The sequence below is a fragment of the Propithecus coquereli genome, unplaced genomic scaffold, assembly GCF_000956105.1.
Source record: "Propithecus coquereli isolate 6110/MARCELLA unplaced genomic scaffold, Pcoq_1.0 Scaffold115, whole genome shotgun sequence".
Classification (NCBI taxonomy): Eukaryota; Metazoa; Chordata; class Mammalia; order Primates; family Indriidae; genus Propithecus; species Propithecus coquereli.
The window spans coordinates 1635309-1651272 of NW_012135525.1; the positions used below are offsets into that span (position 1 = coordinate 1635309).

The window sequence follows — 15964 nt, forward strand, 5'->3', positions numbered from 1 at the left end:
GATATGTTATTTTACAGATAAAGAACTGTATGCTTGGATGAAGTGTGTAAAGGGGCAGCCTCATGATCACAAACATTTAATGCCAACTCAAATTATACCTGGTTCTGGTAAGTATAAATATATATTATTTACTTAAAAGCTCTAGATTAAAGCAGCTAAAGGAGTATCTAGAAATATAATAGAATGGAGGGGTAAAGTTCTACTAGTCTTGAATTGTCTTGCTCAGAGTTACTGGAAATTCTCTGTACTACATAAAGCTCAGAAGACAAGCCCAGCCTCAGTGATGAAGAAAGCCATAGAAGAACCATCTTAGAAGGGGAAAACGAGAGTGTAATGAAAAGGCCTATTGGATTTCCAATGAAAGCTTTCTAAGATTTTGAATGTACTGAATTTTTAAAAATAGAGGTAAAGAGGAAAAAAAAAATAGAGAACATAAATTTAGTTAAATGATCAATTCTGTGATAGATGGAAGAGATAGAATGAGGAAAATATTGAAGAAAATATAAAAGGCACAAGAAAAGCTCCAGTGCTATAAAATAAGAAAAATTTTATAGTAATAACTAGTGATAATCTTTTTATTAACTACCATTTTATTTTGTAGTTTTGACAGATCTTCTAGATGCCATGCACACTCTTAGGGAAAAATACGGTATTAAATCCCATTGTCATTGTGCTAACAAACAGAATTTACAAGTTGGAAACTTTCCTACAATGAATGGTGTATCTCAAGTGAGTAAATATCTCTAATTATTCAAATAGAATGCATGGTTAAATTAATCAACTTTGATATTTGAAATCCAGTATAGGATTTGTGTGTCATGAGTTGTGTTTTCTGTCTTACTGTGTAAATTTCTTACAACATTAACACTACTTTTAACTCTGAATAATTAAAGAAATAGTGTTTAAAAAGGTAATTGTTCTACCTTTGTAGGTTTTACAGAATGTTCTTAATCATGGTAATAAAATTTCTCTGTGCACGCCTGAGTCTCAGCAGCAAAATACTCCTCAAAAGTCTGAGAGTAATGGCAACAGCAGCCCAGGAAGTGATGTAAGCACAGATAGCAAGTTAACTCCTCCAGAATCCCAGTCACCACTGCATTGGTTAGCAGATCTTGCAGAGCAGAAAGCCAGAGAGGAAAAAAAAGGTAAATATAACTAATTAAGTATATATTAGAGGATTATAGTATAACCATCAATGTACTGTTGCATATTAAAGTACTGATATTGATATTGAACAATTTACTTTGGTCTTTTGCTTGAATTATGGCTTAGGTTCAATACAACATTTGTCCTATTAGAAACCAGCCTTCTTGTGTGCGTCAGAATTAATTACGGGATCATTTGTGGATGAGCATCTAAAGTCACTGGGGTACTAGATTTGTAACTTACCTATATTTTCTGGCTGTCTCAGCAACAGCATTTTTCATTAATGACAGGTACAAACTCAGCTACATGTCTAAGATACTGAGGAAGGCCTTTCCATGTTCAGAATGATGCCATTTTGAAGACTCTAATTCATCCTCTGATTTGTGCTTAGGTGAATGAATCACTAGTTTAGTTTTTATCTCACACTATAAAATGCAGGGTGCCAGCTTGAGTTAAAATTTGTGAAATGTTTTATTTCAGAAAACAAAGAATTTGCTCTCGAAAAGCAACTTAAAGACAATGGAGAACAAGACAACCCTGATTCTCCAAATGGCAGAACATCACCACCATCCCAGAATAATGAACAAGGGTCAACTTTACGGGATTTGCTGACCACCACAGCTGGCAAGCTACGAGTGGGCTCTACAGATGCTGGCATTGCCTTTGCCCCAGTGTATTCAATGGGAGCCCCAGTGAGTGTGATGCCAGATTTTTGCTTTTAATGTGGGCCTTAATTGAGATGAATTAGATTGTTGGCTGTTGGCTATGAACTGTCCAATAAATGGATGCAGATGAAATCAAATGTACCAAATTGCTAGGCATGTTCCTTATTTGCATTATAACTCTTAACTTCAAAGCTGGCATTTTCCACTAACCTTAATGAAATATTGGAGGAGAGGGCTCTTAGAAGCCAGAAGAGCCCTAAGATGTCCCTTCAGAATTTGAAAACCATATGGAAGTGAAAAATACCTAGAAATTAAATTTTGCTTTAAAAAAGAAAAGCAGAATAATTGCCTAGGTAGATGAAAATTTTAAAAGTATATGGGAGATTCCATCCACCTGAACACTCTGCCTCAGCCCTAAAACAATGTAAAAGGTAAGAAGTCTGCTCTTCTAGGTTCTGCAGACCAGGCAGTTTCTCCCACCACCAAACTTCTAGTCCTCATCTGCCAGGAACAGTATAAGGACTAGGGATCCACATCCACTAACATAAATGCATATTCTTGAATGCAGGGATGGTGTTAAAAAATTAACAGTGTATAGGAGGAAAATGTATACATTTCCTCTCAAAATATAATTCTTCCTCAGTTTATTTTTTTCTCTTAACAGAGTGGCAAGAGTGGACGGACTATGCCTAATATTCTTGATGACATAATTGCTTCAGTTGTTGAAAACAAAATTCCACCAAATAAAACCTCTAAGATAAATGTAAAACCAGAGCTTAAAGAAGAGCCTGAAGAAAGCAGAAAATCTGCCATGAATGAAAATAATAGATTGTACGGTGATATACCACATTCTTGGATCTGTGAGAAGCATATTTTATGGCTTAAGGATTACAAGAATAGCAATAATTGGAAGCTTTTCAAAGAGTGTTGGAAACAAGGACTGGTGAGTATTTTAAGCTGATTAAGTACACTCTCAGTAGAGCTGAAGCTGATTAAATAGACAAAATGGTTCCTTCTTTAGGAATAGAAATAGGGGAAGAAATAGTAAGCACATATGTGGGGCAATAAGATATCAAAAATAATGCTGAAAGGATTACCAGAATGATTATTTCTGAATTCCTGGTTTTTGGCCACATTTATATGAATTAACAAGGAAGCAGTGATTATTTGCTGTTATATTTTTGATCTGTCAGTGAACAGACGTTTAATAAAGCTCTACATTTACAAAATGCAGTCCTTCCCACCTTTTTCAGATTGATATTGTAGCCCAATTTGCACATTCATATCTACTATTAAAATGTTAATCATCGTTAGAAGCATTTCACCAACAAATGAAGATGTAGATGTTTTTGCCTGTAATGTTTATACATAAAACATTTATAAATTAGTTCATCAAATCTTGAATTACAAACTCCATTATTTCATACTACTCTAATGATTTTCTTTTTGACAAAAGCTTTAATACAATGTTTGATATTTATTTCAGATGGTAATATACTGCATTAATACAAAAATTATGAATAAATGTAATATGCATGATATTATCATTTTCAATTTATTTCTTAGTTTCTAGAAAACATCACTGCTATTTTACTTTACTTTTTTCATTCACCAGATAATTATTGAGCACCTAATAAATTTCAATCCCTGTGCTAAGGCATTTAGGATATAAAATTAAGCTATGTGAAAATGAGTAATCATTTTAGTGTAGTGTATCTTGATCTTTTTAGGTCACTAAAATCTTTCAAAATCTGATAAAGCTTGGTCCCTCGCCTCAGAAAAAGTACACATCTATGTGTGTGTATATGTAAGATTTTGTGTATATTTTTTGGTTGGGTCTTCATGAAGCTCTGATGCCATTACTGGGTCAAAATTTAATTTAATTTAATTTTGTGTGGTCTTTTGAGGTAGAAAACATTCACATAAATAAATGTTTTCATAAAACATTTATTAAAAGTTCTAAGAACTTGGTTCGAAATGCTGTGGAAACCCAGAAAAGAGAACGGCAAAGCTAGGGTACTAGTTCAAAAAAGCTACTCTGAATTATTCCTCAGGGGTTAAGGGAAATTTTGCCAGATGGACAAGAGACTACACATATACAAGAACATCAGTTTGGGAAATTTTGAGTAGGTTTGTTCACCTGGACCGTAGATGAGGATTCTGTGGGAGAGTGATGGGGGAAGGAAGGTGAATAGGGGAATTATACAGGGCCTTTATATATCGTGCTTTAAGGAGTTTATACTGTAGATGGTAGTTTTAATTGTGGAATCTGTGTAACCAGATTAACATTTAAAGTAACTGATAGCAAAGCAGATTAGAAGTTGAATTCGAGGAGAATAATACCAGAAGCAAAAACTCTAATTAGGAAGACTTATAGTATTTCAGGAAAATCATGATGATAGCCTAAGGATTCTGTTTTGAATTATTCTAATATGCTATTAGCTTACCTCTGTCTTTTTTAAAAATCTACTTACTTTTCCGAAACTGCTGATTACCATAAGAAACAGTAGCATAGAACTGGATAAGAGTATTATTGGAGAGGCACTAGAAATTAATATGTGAATTGCCAGTGGTAATTATCTAATAGCTGGACCTAATTTATAAGTTGGATGTATATCAGCCCATTTGAAGGGTGTTTAGTGAAACATTCAACCAAATAGTTAACCAGAATTTGGAGTGATTTTTTTTTTCTACTTTTTAATTTTTTCCAAATATTACTATGTTATGAAGTTTAAAAATACCTAATATCATGTTTAAATTTTTTTAAATTTTATTTTTTATTTTATTTTATTTTATTTATTTATCTTTTTGAGATGGAATTTTGCTATGTTTCCCAGGCTAGACATGAACTCCTGGGCTCAAGCAATCCTCCTACCTCAGCCTCTGGAGCAGCTGAGACTAGTACCACGCCCAGCCTAATAAATACAATTTTTCAGAGACTCTTAAGTCACAATTTCCTCTGTTCTTTGTATTTTGCGTCGTTAAGAATAAAGGAATTAAGAAAACCTGAGAATAATATATTAGTTGACCTTAGAAATGTTTTTACATCATTTATTAGAGTTTTAGAATCTATCTTCACTTGTTGGTTTCTGGGTTAGAGAGCCTTGAGAGAATTTGAATTCATGTGATTTCAAAGAAGAGGTTCACTTTCAGAGAATCAGTCATTAGGCTTGAAATTTAATGCTTTTATGCCTTAGGTATTTAATATTTTTATTTATCATGATCTTTGTAGAGGTAAAAAAAAAAAATTGTGCCTTAAGTGATACAAACTCAAAATGTATATAAATTATGTTTCAATCTCAAGGCCTGTATATATTTTTATTTAAAAATCTTACCATATATACATACAAATAAATAAGTAGCTTATATTCTCTCTGTAAAAATTATTCTTATAGAGAAAGCAACCAGATAATCCATATTTCTACTATGAAGAAATGGAATTTTTAGTATAACCTTTCAGACTTGTTTTCTGACAATTACTACACCTTTAAATTTCTGTTTTCAAAAATGCCACCGTACTCTACATGGCATTCTCTCATCATCTTTTTTCTTTGACAGTACGTTGTGAATATCTTTCCAGGTCAGGGACTATTTTTAATAGCCTCTTTTATACTCACACATTTGTCAACAGGCTTGAAACTTAATGTGTTAAACATTTGTTATATGTGCATGTAAAATTAAATCTTGAAGTGTTCATATACCTTTTAACTGTTACTTATTTATCTATTTATTTATAAGCCTGCAGTGGTTTCTGGTGTGCATAAGAAAATGAACATTAGCTTATGGAAGGCGGAGTCAATTAGTCTTGATTTTGGAGACCACCAAGCTGATCTCCTGAATTGCAAAGACAGCATTATTTCAAATGCCAATGTTAAAGAATTCTGGGACGGTTTTGAAGAAGTTTCAAGTATGTTGGTTTTTGTTTTACTGTTTTCTTAATCATGTCCCCCCAAAATGATAAATTGCAAATGTAACTTAACAGATTTTTAGTCTTTGAAACATCCGTATTACATTATTATCTAATAAAAAGAAACAAGTCATTGGAAAGAAAATAGTGTGTCCTAATTCTGTCTGTTAATGCTAATTTTCTTTGACCTTGAAGCTGTTTATACTGTACTTATATATGGCGACATTTTTGGCAACCTCATAACTGTGAGAATTAAATTATATAATTTATATAAAACACTTTGAAAATTAGAAGTATAAAAAGTAAGATTGGGCCGGGCGCAGTGGCTCACGCCTGTAATCCTAGCTCTCTGGGAGGCCGAGGCAGGCGGATTGTTTGAGCTTAGGAGTTCGAAACCAGCCTGAGAAAGAGCGAGACCCCGTCTCTACTAAAAATAGAAAGAAATTAATTGGACAACTAAAAATATATAGAAAAAATTAGCCGGGCATGGTGGCACATGCCTGTAGTCCCAGCTACTCGGGAGGCTGAGGCAGGAGGATCGCTTGAGCCCAGGAGTTTGAGGTTGCTGTGAGCTAGGCTGATGCCACGGCACTCACTCTAGCCTGGGCAAAAAGAGTGAGACTCTGTCTCAAAAAAAAAAAAAAAAAAAGTAAGATTGTAACGTTAACAAAATTTTTAAAAAGATAGAATTTTCTGAGATATTACAGTGGGTAATGCAATATATCCTATCTATGTACAAAAAGAACAAAAGTTTTAATACTACATTAAATACATAAGGAATAAAAATCAGTAAGCAAACATTCATTAAGCACATACTATGCAATAAATCGTTCATTCATTTACATTTCTTCGTCTCCAAATATTAGTAAAAATAAAAAGACAGAAATTACCTCTTTAGTAATTAACTTCATTCTTTTATAGAACGGCAAAAAAACAAAAGTGGAGAAACAGTTGTCTTAAAATTGAAAGATTGCCCTTCAGGAGAAGACTTTAAGACTATGATGCCAGCAAGGTTTGAAACTTTTCATTTTACTCTTGACTTTTTAGAGTTGAGCTGAGATTATCCCCAGAGAGTGGGATAAGTAATTATAATTGTGACCTCTAGTCCTTTTCTTTCTTAATTAAAAATAAGAAGCCAAACTGAATCTCTGTAGTCTCAGCAAGGGGAGAGTCTTTATGTTAGGGTAGAAGGAATGAATGCTTACTTATGTTAACACAGGGTCTTGTTTGAGATGTTCCTTCTATTGGATATTTTAATTTTGTAGTGGTTAAGGAAGCATAATTGCTGTTTTAGTCAGTTTTTATGTTCTGTTTTTATGTTCATTTAAACCTTAAATGAAGTCAGGGAAAATGTTAACCTGTCTTAAGGAAAGGTTGTCTGATGTTTTCAACACCTTGAAAATTATATATTTGAAAGCACTTAAAAATGCAAATCTTTATTTAAAATAAGGCAATGTTGTTATTCTTCAGATATGAAGATCTTTTAAAAAGTCTGCCATTGCCAGAATATTGTAATCCAGAAGGAAAATTCAATTTGGCCTCTCATTTGCCAGGATTTTTTGTACGTCCTGATCTAGGACCCAGGTTGTGCAGTGCCTATGGTAGGTATAAGTTCACGTTTCTCTCAATTTGGAATTATATGGGATTTTAACAGATTTCTGTTGAAAAATAAATAGTATAATGATTTTTAGTTTGTACTAAATCTTTTTTTTATAATCCATTGAAATCCTTTTTTATATTAAGCAGTATATTAGGAATTAATGGCCAATGTATAGTTAAGTACCTGCTAATTCCTTGCAAAGCAGTTTATTATTATTGATCCTAATAAGACATTTTATAATATACATGTAATTATAAAAATAATAGGACATTTTATAGATTACGGCTTTTAGTAGCAGAATTTTGTTTGGGTTTTGTTTTCTTTAGTGCCATGACTCAGACACAAACCATAGGGGCAGGTTTTTGTAACAAGGAGACTAAAACTCACATTGCAATTAATAAATTATGCCGATAGAGCTAATTTGGGGGGGAATATCTGATTATATTATTAGATATAAAAAGTATTTTGTTTTATACACAGGTGTAGCTGCTGCTAAAGATCATGATATAGGAACAACAAATCTCCATATCGAAGTTTCCGATGTTGTAAATATTCTAGTCTATGTTGGCATAGCTAAAGGAAATGGCATTCTCTCAAAAGCAGGTAATGAAACTTAAAGCAGTGTTTGGAATGAGTTGAATAATCACATACACTAGTATCATCCAGCATGTCAGCTTCTGAGTTAACAGCAAAGATTTCAAAAAGAATTACAATGGATATAGGGGTATTTTAATCATTATTACTTGAAGATTGATTTATTTTTCTCTTTTTCATATAAATGAAATTCTAGCATTAAAAGTAAGTATTTTAATTTGCTCCCTTCCTATCATTAAGTTATTGTGTTTACAAAAATATACTGTTAAGCTCACTTGTAACATTTATTGAAGAATAAAAGTAGGTCCTAGGCTCCTAAAGATGATTAAGACATGGTTTGTGCCTCAAGCATTCTTTTTTCTCTCCAGTATCAGAGGAAGAACGGGCCTTTTCTCCTAAATGGAAGTAACTTTTCTATCTAGTATGTGAGCTTTAGTGTCTGTCCTCTGTATTTATTTCTGAAACCTTGCTCCATCAGTTATTCTCTACTTAATAGAGACATAGATATATAGTTCATAGGTCTTTAGCCTTTCCTCTCCACTGGCTTCTTCTCTTTAGAATAGGAGCAGAGTCTAGACTATATTCCTTCTCTCTCAAAAAAAAGTAAACCCCCTTAAACCTTTCCATCATCCTATTGATCCTGCCTTCATAAGAATTTCTTTGCTATCTCTCTTTTCACATTACAACTCATTCCAGTCTTGCTTCTCTACCTACCTGAAATTAATATTGCTACTGCTGTCACTCACATACATTTGGATAATTCAGTCATTTCTTTCTGGTCTTTTTATTACTCACCCCATCTGTTACAAATGGCACTGTTTTTTGTGGGTTTTTGTTTGTTTGTTTTTTGGAGACAAGAGTTTCGCTCTGTCACCCAGGCTGTAGTACATTGGCCTGATCATAGCTCTTTGTAACCTCAAAATCCTGGTGTCAAGGCTCCCATCTCAGCTTCCTGTGTAGGACTATAGGCACAGGTCACAATGCCCAGCTAATTATTTTGTTATTTTTTGTGGAGACAGGGTCTCACTATGTTGTCCAGGCTGGTCTCCAATTCCTGGCCTCAAGCAATCCTCCTACCTTGGCCTCCCAAAGTTCTGGGATTACAGGCGTGAGCCACTGCACCTGGCCAAATGGCATTGTTAATCACTACCTCTTCTTTAAATACCATCCTCTGCTTTTGTGACATCACTTCCCTGATTCTGATAGCTTATAGCTGCAGTCCCTAGGCTGCAGACCTGTACTGGTCCATGGCCTGTTAGGAACTGGGCTGCACAGCAGGAAATGAGGGACAGGCAAGCTTCATCTGTATTTTTAGGTGCTCCGCATCACTGCCTGAGCTTCTGTCCCCACCCCCACAGTCCATGGTAAAATTGTCTCCCATGAAACCAGTCCCTGGTGCCAAACAGGTTGGAGACTGCTGCTTTATGGAGTTACAGGCTTTATTCTAGAGTTACAGACATTGTTCTTTACCTTTTCTACTTTACATGCACTTTCTGTGAAATTTTCTGCACGACTTCCAGCTACCACATAGATCATTGATTCCGTATCTGGAGCCCAGAATGGATCTACAACTTAGTTGGCTAGGTGCTACATGGAGATTCATTATAGTATTCACTCTACTTTTGCGTACATTTGACAATTTCTGTAATACACAATCTAAATTTCCTCCAAACTATGGAAACTCGTTTTTACATTGTGTTACTCAACACCTTTAACTCAGCTGTTCCCAACCTTTTTGATGCCAGGGACCAGCTTCATGGAAGACAGTCCTTCTGTGGATGGGGGTTGGGGGTGTCCCAGGATGACCTAAGCACACCACATTCGTTGTGTAGTCATTGTCTCTGCCAATGACAATCTGCACTTGCACCTGCTCCCCAGCACCAGCACAACCACCCCACCTCCACCCTAAGAGCATCAGGCACCAGACTCTTCACAAGGAGCACACAACCTAGATTCCTTGCGTGTGCAGTCCACAGTAGGGTTCTCGCTCCTATGAGAATCCAATGCCACTGCTGATCTAACAGGAGGTAGAGCCCACGCGATGATGCCAGTGATGGGGAGCAGTGGCAAACCTGGATGAAGCCTCACTCACCCACCCACCTCTCGCCATGCAGCCCAGCCCCCAAAAGGCCATGGACTAACACCGGACCTTGGCCCAGAGATTGGGGACAGCAGCCTTAACTGACACTGTTGACTATAATAGATAACCACTTCCACGCCTCCCCAAGAATTTGAGACAGTAGGCACACTTGAGTTTATAGTCCTAGCTCTACCACACAAATGGATGACCTGTGGTTCAGATTCCTTTCTAAGCTTATGATACCACAGAGTTATCTTTTGTACTTTTTGTACTTTGTTCAGATCATCTTCTCCTGTATAATATGGAAGTTACACCTGCTTTGCTCCATTGCTATTCATTCATATCCTTAAATGCTGTGACTTTCTTACTAATTTGTTCCTGCACACTCCCAGCTCCTGTTCCTAGAATAATATTGATCGTTTGAGAAAACTCAACATTTTAAATAATCCTTTGGCTCCCTTCTTCCCTCCCTCCCTCCCTCTTTCCGTCTCTTTTATTTTTTTAGCTGGTCAAGTGGAGCAGTGGGAGTGGAGAAGGAACAAAGCAATCTGTAACTGGTTGTGATCAATTAGTTGTTTTCCTTCTCTTTATCTAAAAAATTTTTGTCACTTTTTAGAGGTGGTTGCAAAGCAACATTTTAGGATTATAATCATGCTTAAAACACATAGGGAAAAACTGACCTACTTAGATTACGTGCCTTTTTCTCCACCTGCAGTGGCTGTCATACCTCCTTGTCTCCCTGGCAAATTCCTGTATTCATCCTTTAAAGTGTACCTCAGATTCTCATTCACCCTAGAGGTGGTCATTAAAAAAAGCAAACTTACTACTCCAGCCAATCATTCTCTTCCTTATGAAAGCCCCCTCACTTTTTTTTTTAATTTGCAGAGCAATAAAATTTACAGGGGAAAAAAATTAGAGAAACCAATTCAGAGTTTCCAACTTTTATTTTTGTTAAGAAAACACATTATAAGAGTATGAACTGTCATTTTTAAAGAGAACATTTTAAACTCTCCCCATAAAAAGGATATAATCAGAGTAAAGAATAGTTTTTTTATGATGAACTTTTTACATTGTCCTTAATTTTTTTGTTGAGAACTAGGATAAAACTTTGTTGCAGATAACATTTAAGGACTGTGTGCCCTTTTACTGATAAGATTACACTTACCACAATGTGATGTTTATTTGCCTAGATTTATTTATTAAGACCCTCTTTAACTCCATGAGGTCTTGACAGGATCTTTCTTATCCTAGGACAGTGTGTGGCACACAGTAAACACTTAATAAATGTTTGAATTAAGAAATCCTTGCAGCCAAGTTTGAATATAAAAAATTTTGCTGTCACAAATTAGAAAACATCTGTTGTATCCTTTGTAGCAAACAATAGCTTTCTTTTTCTTTTAAAAGAATATTTCTTTAAAGTATTTACTGTGGTGATCAGTGAAAAAGATGACCTTCCTATGGTTCTACACATTAGAGATAACCACAGTTAACGTTTTCATTGTGTACTTACCAAATTTTTTGTGTATATTACATATATATGTAGAGTTTTTTAGTTTGTTAACATTTTACAAGGATGGCCTGGTGTTTCCTCAAAACCACAACTTTATTCATGAAACGTGCATTTGATTACAGATAATAAAATATGAGATCCTCTAGGAATTAATCAGAATACATTTTGCTCTGCCATTCTTTAGTAATGGTAATGATCAAATCCCTTCATCTCACTGAACTTTTTTACTCAGGCATAAGAATAGAGATTATGATCCCTACCTACCTTGCTAAATAGCTACAGGGCAGACTAATTAATAATGATCAGACTAATTAATAATAATAAAAGTCCTTTGAAGTTATGACATGCTGTGAGTGCAAGGCATTGTTACCACCAGCCTTTGGGACAGGGAGAAAGGTAGTTAAGTTTGAATAGAAGTTTTCTATCTCTTGCTCCTTGGTTTGCAGAAAACATAAACTGGGAAAATCACTGTTGCTCTTTCGCAGATTCTCTACTCTTACAGTTCTAACAGTTTTGAATATGTAACTGGATTTGACTCCTCTTTAAGAATACTGATGGAGTCAGGCACTCTGCTCCTCTGATAGGTCAATTTTAGGACACTTGTCTTTCTGGTACTCTCTACTAACCATTTTGAAAATATGCTTTCTTTCAGGAATACTCAAGAAATTTGAAGAAGAAGATTTGGATGACATTTTAAGGAAAAGACTCAAGGACTCTAGTGAAATACCTGGTGCTCTGTGGCATATTTATGCTGGGAAAGATGTTGACAAGATAAGAGAATTTCTTCAAAAGGTACAATTTAGGTTACAAATAATTTATCTCTTCACCTTGAGCAAGGAATTATTAATTTGTTAATGTATCTTCATTTGGCATTCAGCAATAAAAGATCACTAAGTAACTTTTACTTCGAGGTAATGGGGCTTTTTGTTGAAAGTCAAAAATGCCCCTTTCTCTTGCTTCTTTCTGAAAGCCTGTTGCATGGTGAAGGTTTTGAGGGGCAATTTGTTCTCAGTTGCTAGTGCTCTCCATCCCTTTGTAATAATAGACTAATCTGTTAATGAGCCAGATGTTAGTTGGGTGGTAAAAAGTATTGGGAGTTGCAAGGTCTAAAAACTAATGTTTCGTGGGAACATCTAAAGAAGATATTATTTCCTTTGAATCTAATTGCAGTGATTCTACTCTATCATATCTGATTGTTCTGTGCTTATTTAAGGAGACTGAAATTTAGAGTAGTCATAACTTTACTTTAGTTGTCAGACACTCTTAAAGAAATTAAACACATCAACCTGAAATAATCGGTTCAAACCTTTTCCTCAGATGTTTCCAAATTTTGTAGTTATGGGGATTTCTTTTAATGGATCATCATTGCTGCTTATGTTGTTATACTTCATCTTCTTTCTGGAAGGATTTAAATTCTGTCTCCGTGATCAATGTGAAGTGAAGGAGCTTATAGCCTTGTATACTACTACTATATTATCAAGTACCTACCAGTATTTTAATCTAAAATATCATTTGTTCTTTAAGCAGAAAATTATTTCACTGGTTAGTACAAGGTTCCCTTGACGTTGATTTTTCAAGGGTTAGTAAGTTAGCTATACAAAGGTATTCATCTTTGTGCCTACCTTAGAAAAAGGCTCTAGAAGTGTTTATGAAATCCATACATGTGAATGGTTTGGCTTTTGGGGAAGAAAAAAACCTGTAAACTACTCTTTTCCTCATCTACGTGCTGCGCTCTTGAAACAATTATAAGGAAGAAAACTAGACGGATTGAAACTTCATAGTGGAAGAAGGTGGTAAGAAGGAAGTATGATTCACTCTATTAACAGTATTTCAGTGTGCTATATTATTTTAATATTCTTTGGCTTTATAAATTATTGCCAAATGTTATTTTCAACTTATGAAGCTCAGTCATTGTTTTATGAGACTCTAACAAAAGACTATGTTGTTATTGTAAATAAAATTGAAATTTAACTGAATGGAATTTATCATTTCCCATATTTAAATTTGTGTGTATATTTTTATTTTAATCCGTATTTCAGATTTCAAAAGAACAAGGCATTGAAGTTCTACCAGAACATGATCCAATACGTGACCAAAGTTGGTATGTGAACAAAAAGCTCCGCCAAAGGCTGCTTGAAGAATATGGAGTCAGAACCTGTACTCTTATTCAGTTCCTTGGTGATGCCATTATTTTGCCAGCAGGAGCACTTCATCAGGTATATACAAACTTATTTCTAACACATCTGTAACTGACTGAACTAACTAATCTTGAAAAAGAAACTGTTCTTAGTGTAGACATAAGTGAAAGAAAACATAAGAGAATGGCCTGTACCAGTTTGCCTTCATTAAAATGCATTTCCAGTGCTTGAAGAAATTAACAATTATATAACTTGAAAGTTTAAATTATTTTAATATTAGCCAGATTTCCATTTGTATGTTGTCTCTGAGTTAGTGGATTGAAATCTAATTTTTAAGACCTCTTTTAAAGGAACTAGAGAGTTAGTTACTGTATACTCATTCTCAATGTGAGGCTTAAAAGTGTGTGTGAGGGGGCTGGAGTATCCACACTTTTTATCAAGTTTTAAGTGTACCTCCTGCCTCTCTTTAGCATGCTAACATAGCAAGAACCTGTCGAAAGAAAGATGTTATGTAATTTATATAACTAAAGATCCACAAAACTTAAAAACTAAAATACCTAATTTTTGTTTCTGTAGCATGTAGCACCTGGAAGAATGGCAAAGAATAGATGGGATGGGTATGGAGGGTGGGGTTAAAAGCTCACAGTGTATTCCTATAGGTAGAATGGGGCTACCATCACCCAGCTTAGCCCTTGTAACAAAGTGTGCCAGGGAAACTGGAGACCTCAAAAAGTTGGTTTGCCTCAGAGCTGGTTCCCCACCTTTTTTACCACTCCGTAACTGAGATGTATCTGATGTGTATTTGTTTACCAAGGAAAATTTCTCACACTTAATATAACTGTATATGCAGTCACTGCCTGTTTAGCATTCATGAAACTATAATTCACAAATACTCCTTAAGTGAGAATAGTTGCCTACTGTTTAGGATGTGTCAGGTTGAGAGTCAGATTTTTCTTTCTTAGATCTCAAATGGCATTTATGATACAATAGTAAAATATAAATGTCATAGTAATACTTTTTTCTCTGTAATAACTTCCTAGGAAAACGTATTTATGTTAAATGGTTATATTTTTCCCATGGGCTTATGATCATTTCAGAGATCTTGTATCATTTATGATCCATGTTTAATCGGGATTCTCCCAACATACCTATTTCTTTGACTTCCAGCAGCTTACCAGAAAACAGCTAATCTGTATTTAAATGTAAATGCCCTCAAAAGAACAGCCTATTTAAGAGAATATAGTACTGTAAATTTTTTGTAAGTAGGAATAATCCTTCGATCATAGAAAATAGACTCCCCTGAAAATCCTTATTCACATATTCAATTTATCCAATATCAGCTTTCTTAGGGTTAAACTGGACTGTGCAGTCATTTTTTAAAAACTGAGGCATAATTTGCACATAGTAAAATTTACCCTTTTTAGTGTACCGTTCTCTAAGTTTTGACAAATGCAGTTAGGTAACAACCCAGTCAAAATACAGAAAAATTCTATCACTCCAAAAATATTGTCTCCTGCACTTTTGTAGTCAGCCTTTCCTCCCACTCAAAGTTCCGGCAACCACTTACCCATTTTTTTGCTCTTATAGCTTCTCCTTTATGAGAATGTCATATAATTGGAATAACACAATATGTAGCCTGAGTCTGGCTTTTCTTAACATAATGCATTTGAGATTCATCCATGTTGTGTTTAACAGTTGCTTCTTTTTTGTTGCTGGATAGTTGTTTGTTCTACGAATATAAGAAACTGCCAGGCTGTTCTCTGTAAAGTGGTTGTATCATTCTAATTACCCAAGGGAGTGTTATGTGAGTTTCATTTCCTCTACTTTTTCGCTAGGACTTGTTATTATCAGTTTTGTTTTTAAAACAGTCTAATAAGTGTGAAGTAGTATTTCGTTGTGGTTTTAATTTGTACTTTCTTAATGACTAAATGTTGAGCATTTTTTAATATTTTTATTTGCCATCTGTACATCTACTTCGGTTAAATGTCTATTCGAATATTTTGTCCGTTTTTTTTTAACTGCCTTTTTTTCCTTGAGTTGTGAGTGTTCCTTATCTATTTCATATGCAATGCCTTTATCTGATACATATTTTACAAATATATTTTCCTCTGTGGCTTGGCTTTCCAAAGAGCAGAAGTTTTTTATTTTGATGAAGTCCAGTTGGTCACTTTTTCTTTTATGTATCATGCTTTTATTGTATCTACAAACTTTTTGCCTAGCCTGGGATCACATAGATTTGCACCTACATTTTCTTCTACAAGCATTACAGTTTTGGGTGTTACATTTGGATATGTAATTTAGTTAATTTCTGTATGTAGTAGTGC

At 34.7% G+C, this 15964-nt stretch overlaps 1 protein-coding gene across 3 annotated transcripts in view; it reads left to right on the forward strand.

Moving 5' to 3' along the window:
* The window catches only part of JMJD1C (jumonji domain containing 1C), a 342815-nt gene that overhangs the window by 320330 nt on the left and 6521 nt on the right, over nucleotides 1–15964 (forward strand). For all 3 annotated transcript variants that reach the window (XM_012657501.1, XM_012657520.1, XM_012657511.1), the window contains 11 exons: nucleotides 18–107; nucleotides 602–729; nucleotides 932–1145; nucleotides 1627–1838; nucleotides 2476–2754; nucleotides 5550–5718; nucleotides 6640–6730; nucleotides 7189–7319; nucleotides 7799–7921; nucleotides 12155–12294; nucleotides 13542–13718. In XM_012657501.1, the coding sequence (XP_012512955.1) occupies nucleotides 18–107; nucleotides 602–729; nucleotides 932–1145; nucleotides 1627–1838; nucleotides 2476–2754; nucleotides 5550–5718; nucleotides 6640–6730; nucleotides 7189–7319; nucleotides 7799–7921; nucleotides 12155–12294; nucleotides 13542–13718 (1754 nt within the window). The remainder of the gene's footprint in view (nucleotides 1–17; nucleotides 108–601; nucleotides 730–931; nucleotides 1146–1626; nucleotides 1839–2475; nucleotides 2755–5549; nucleotides 5719–6639; nucleotides 6731–7188; nucleotides 7320–7798; nucleotides 7922–12154; nucleotides 12295–13541; nucleotides 13719–15964) is intronic.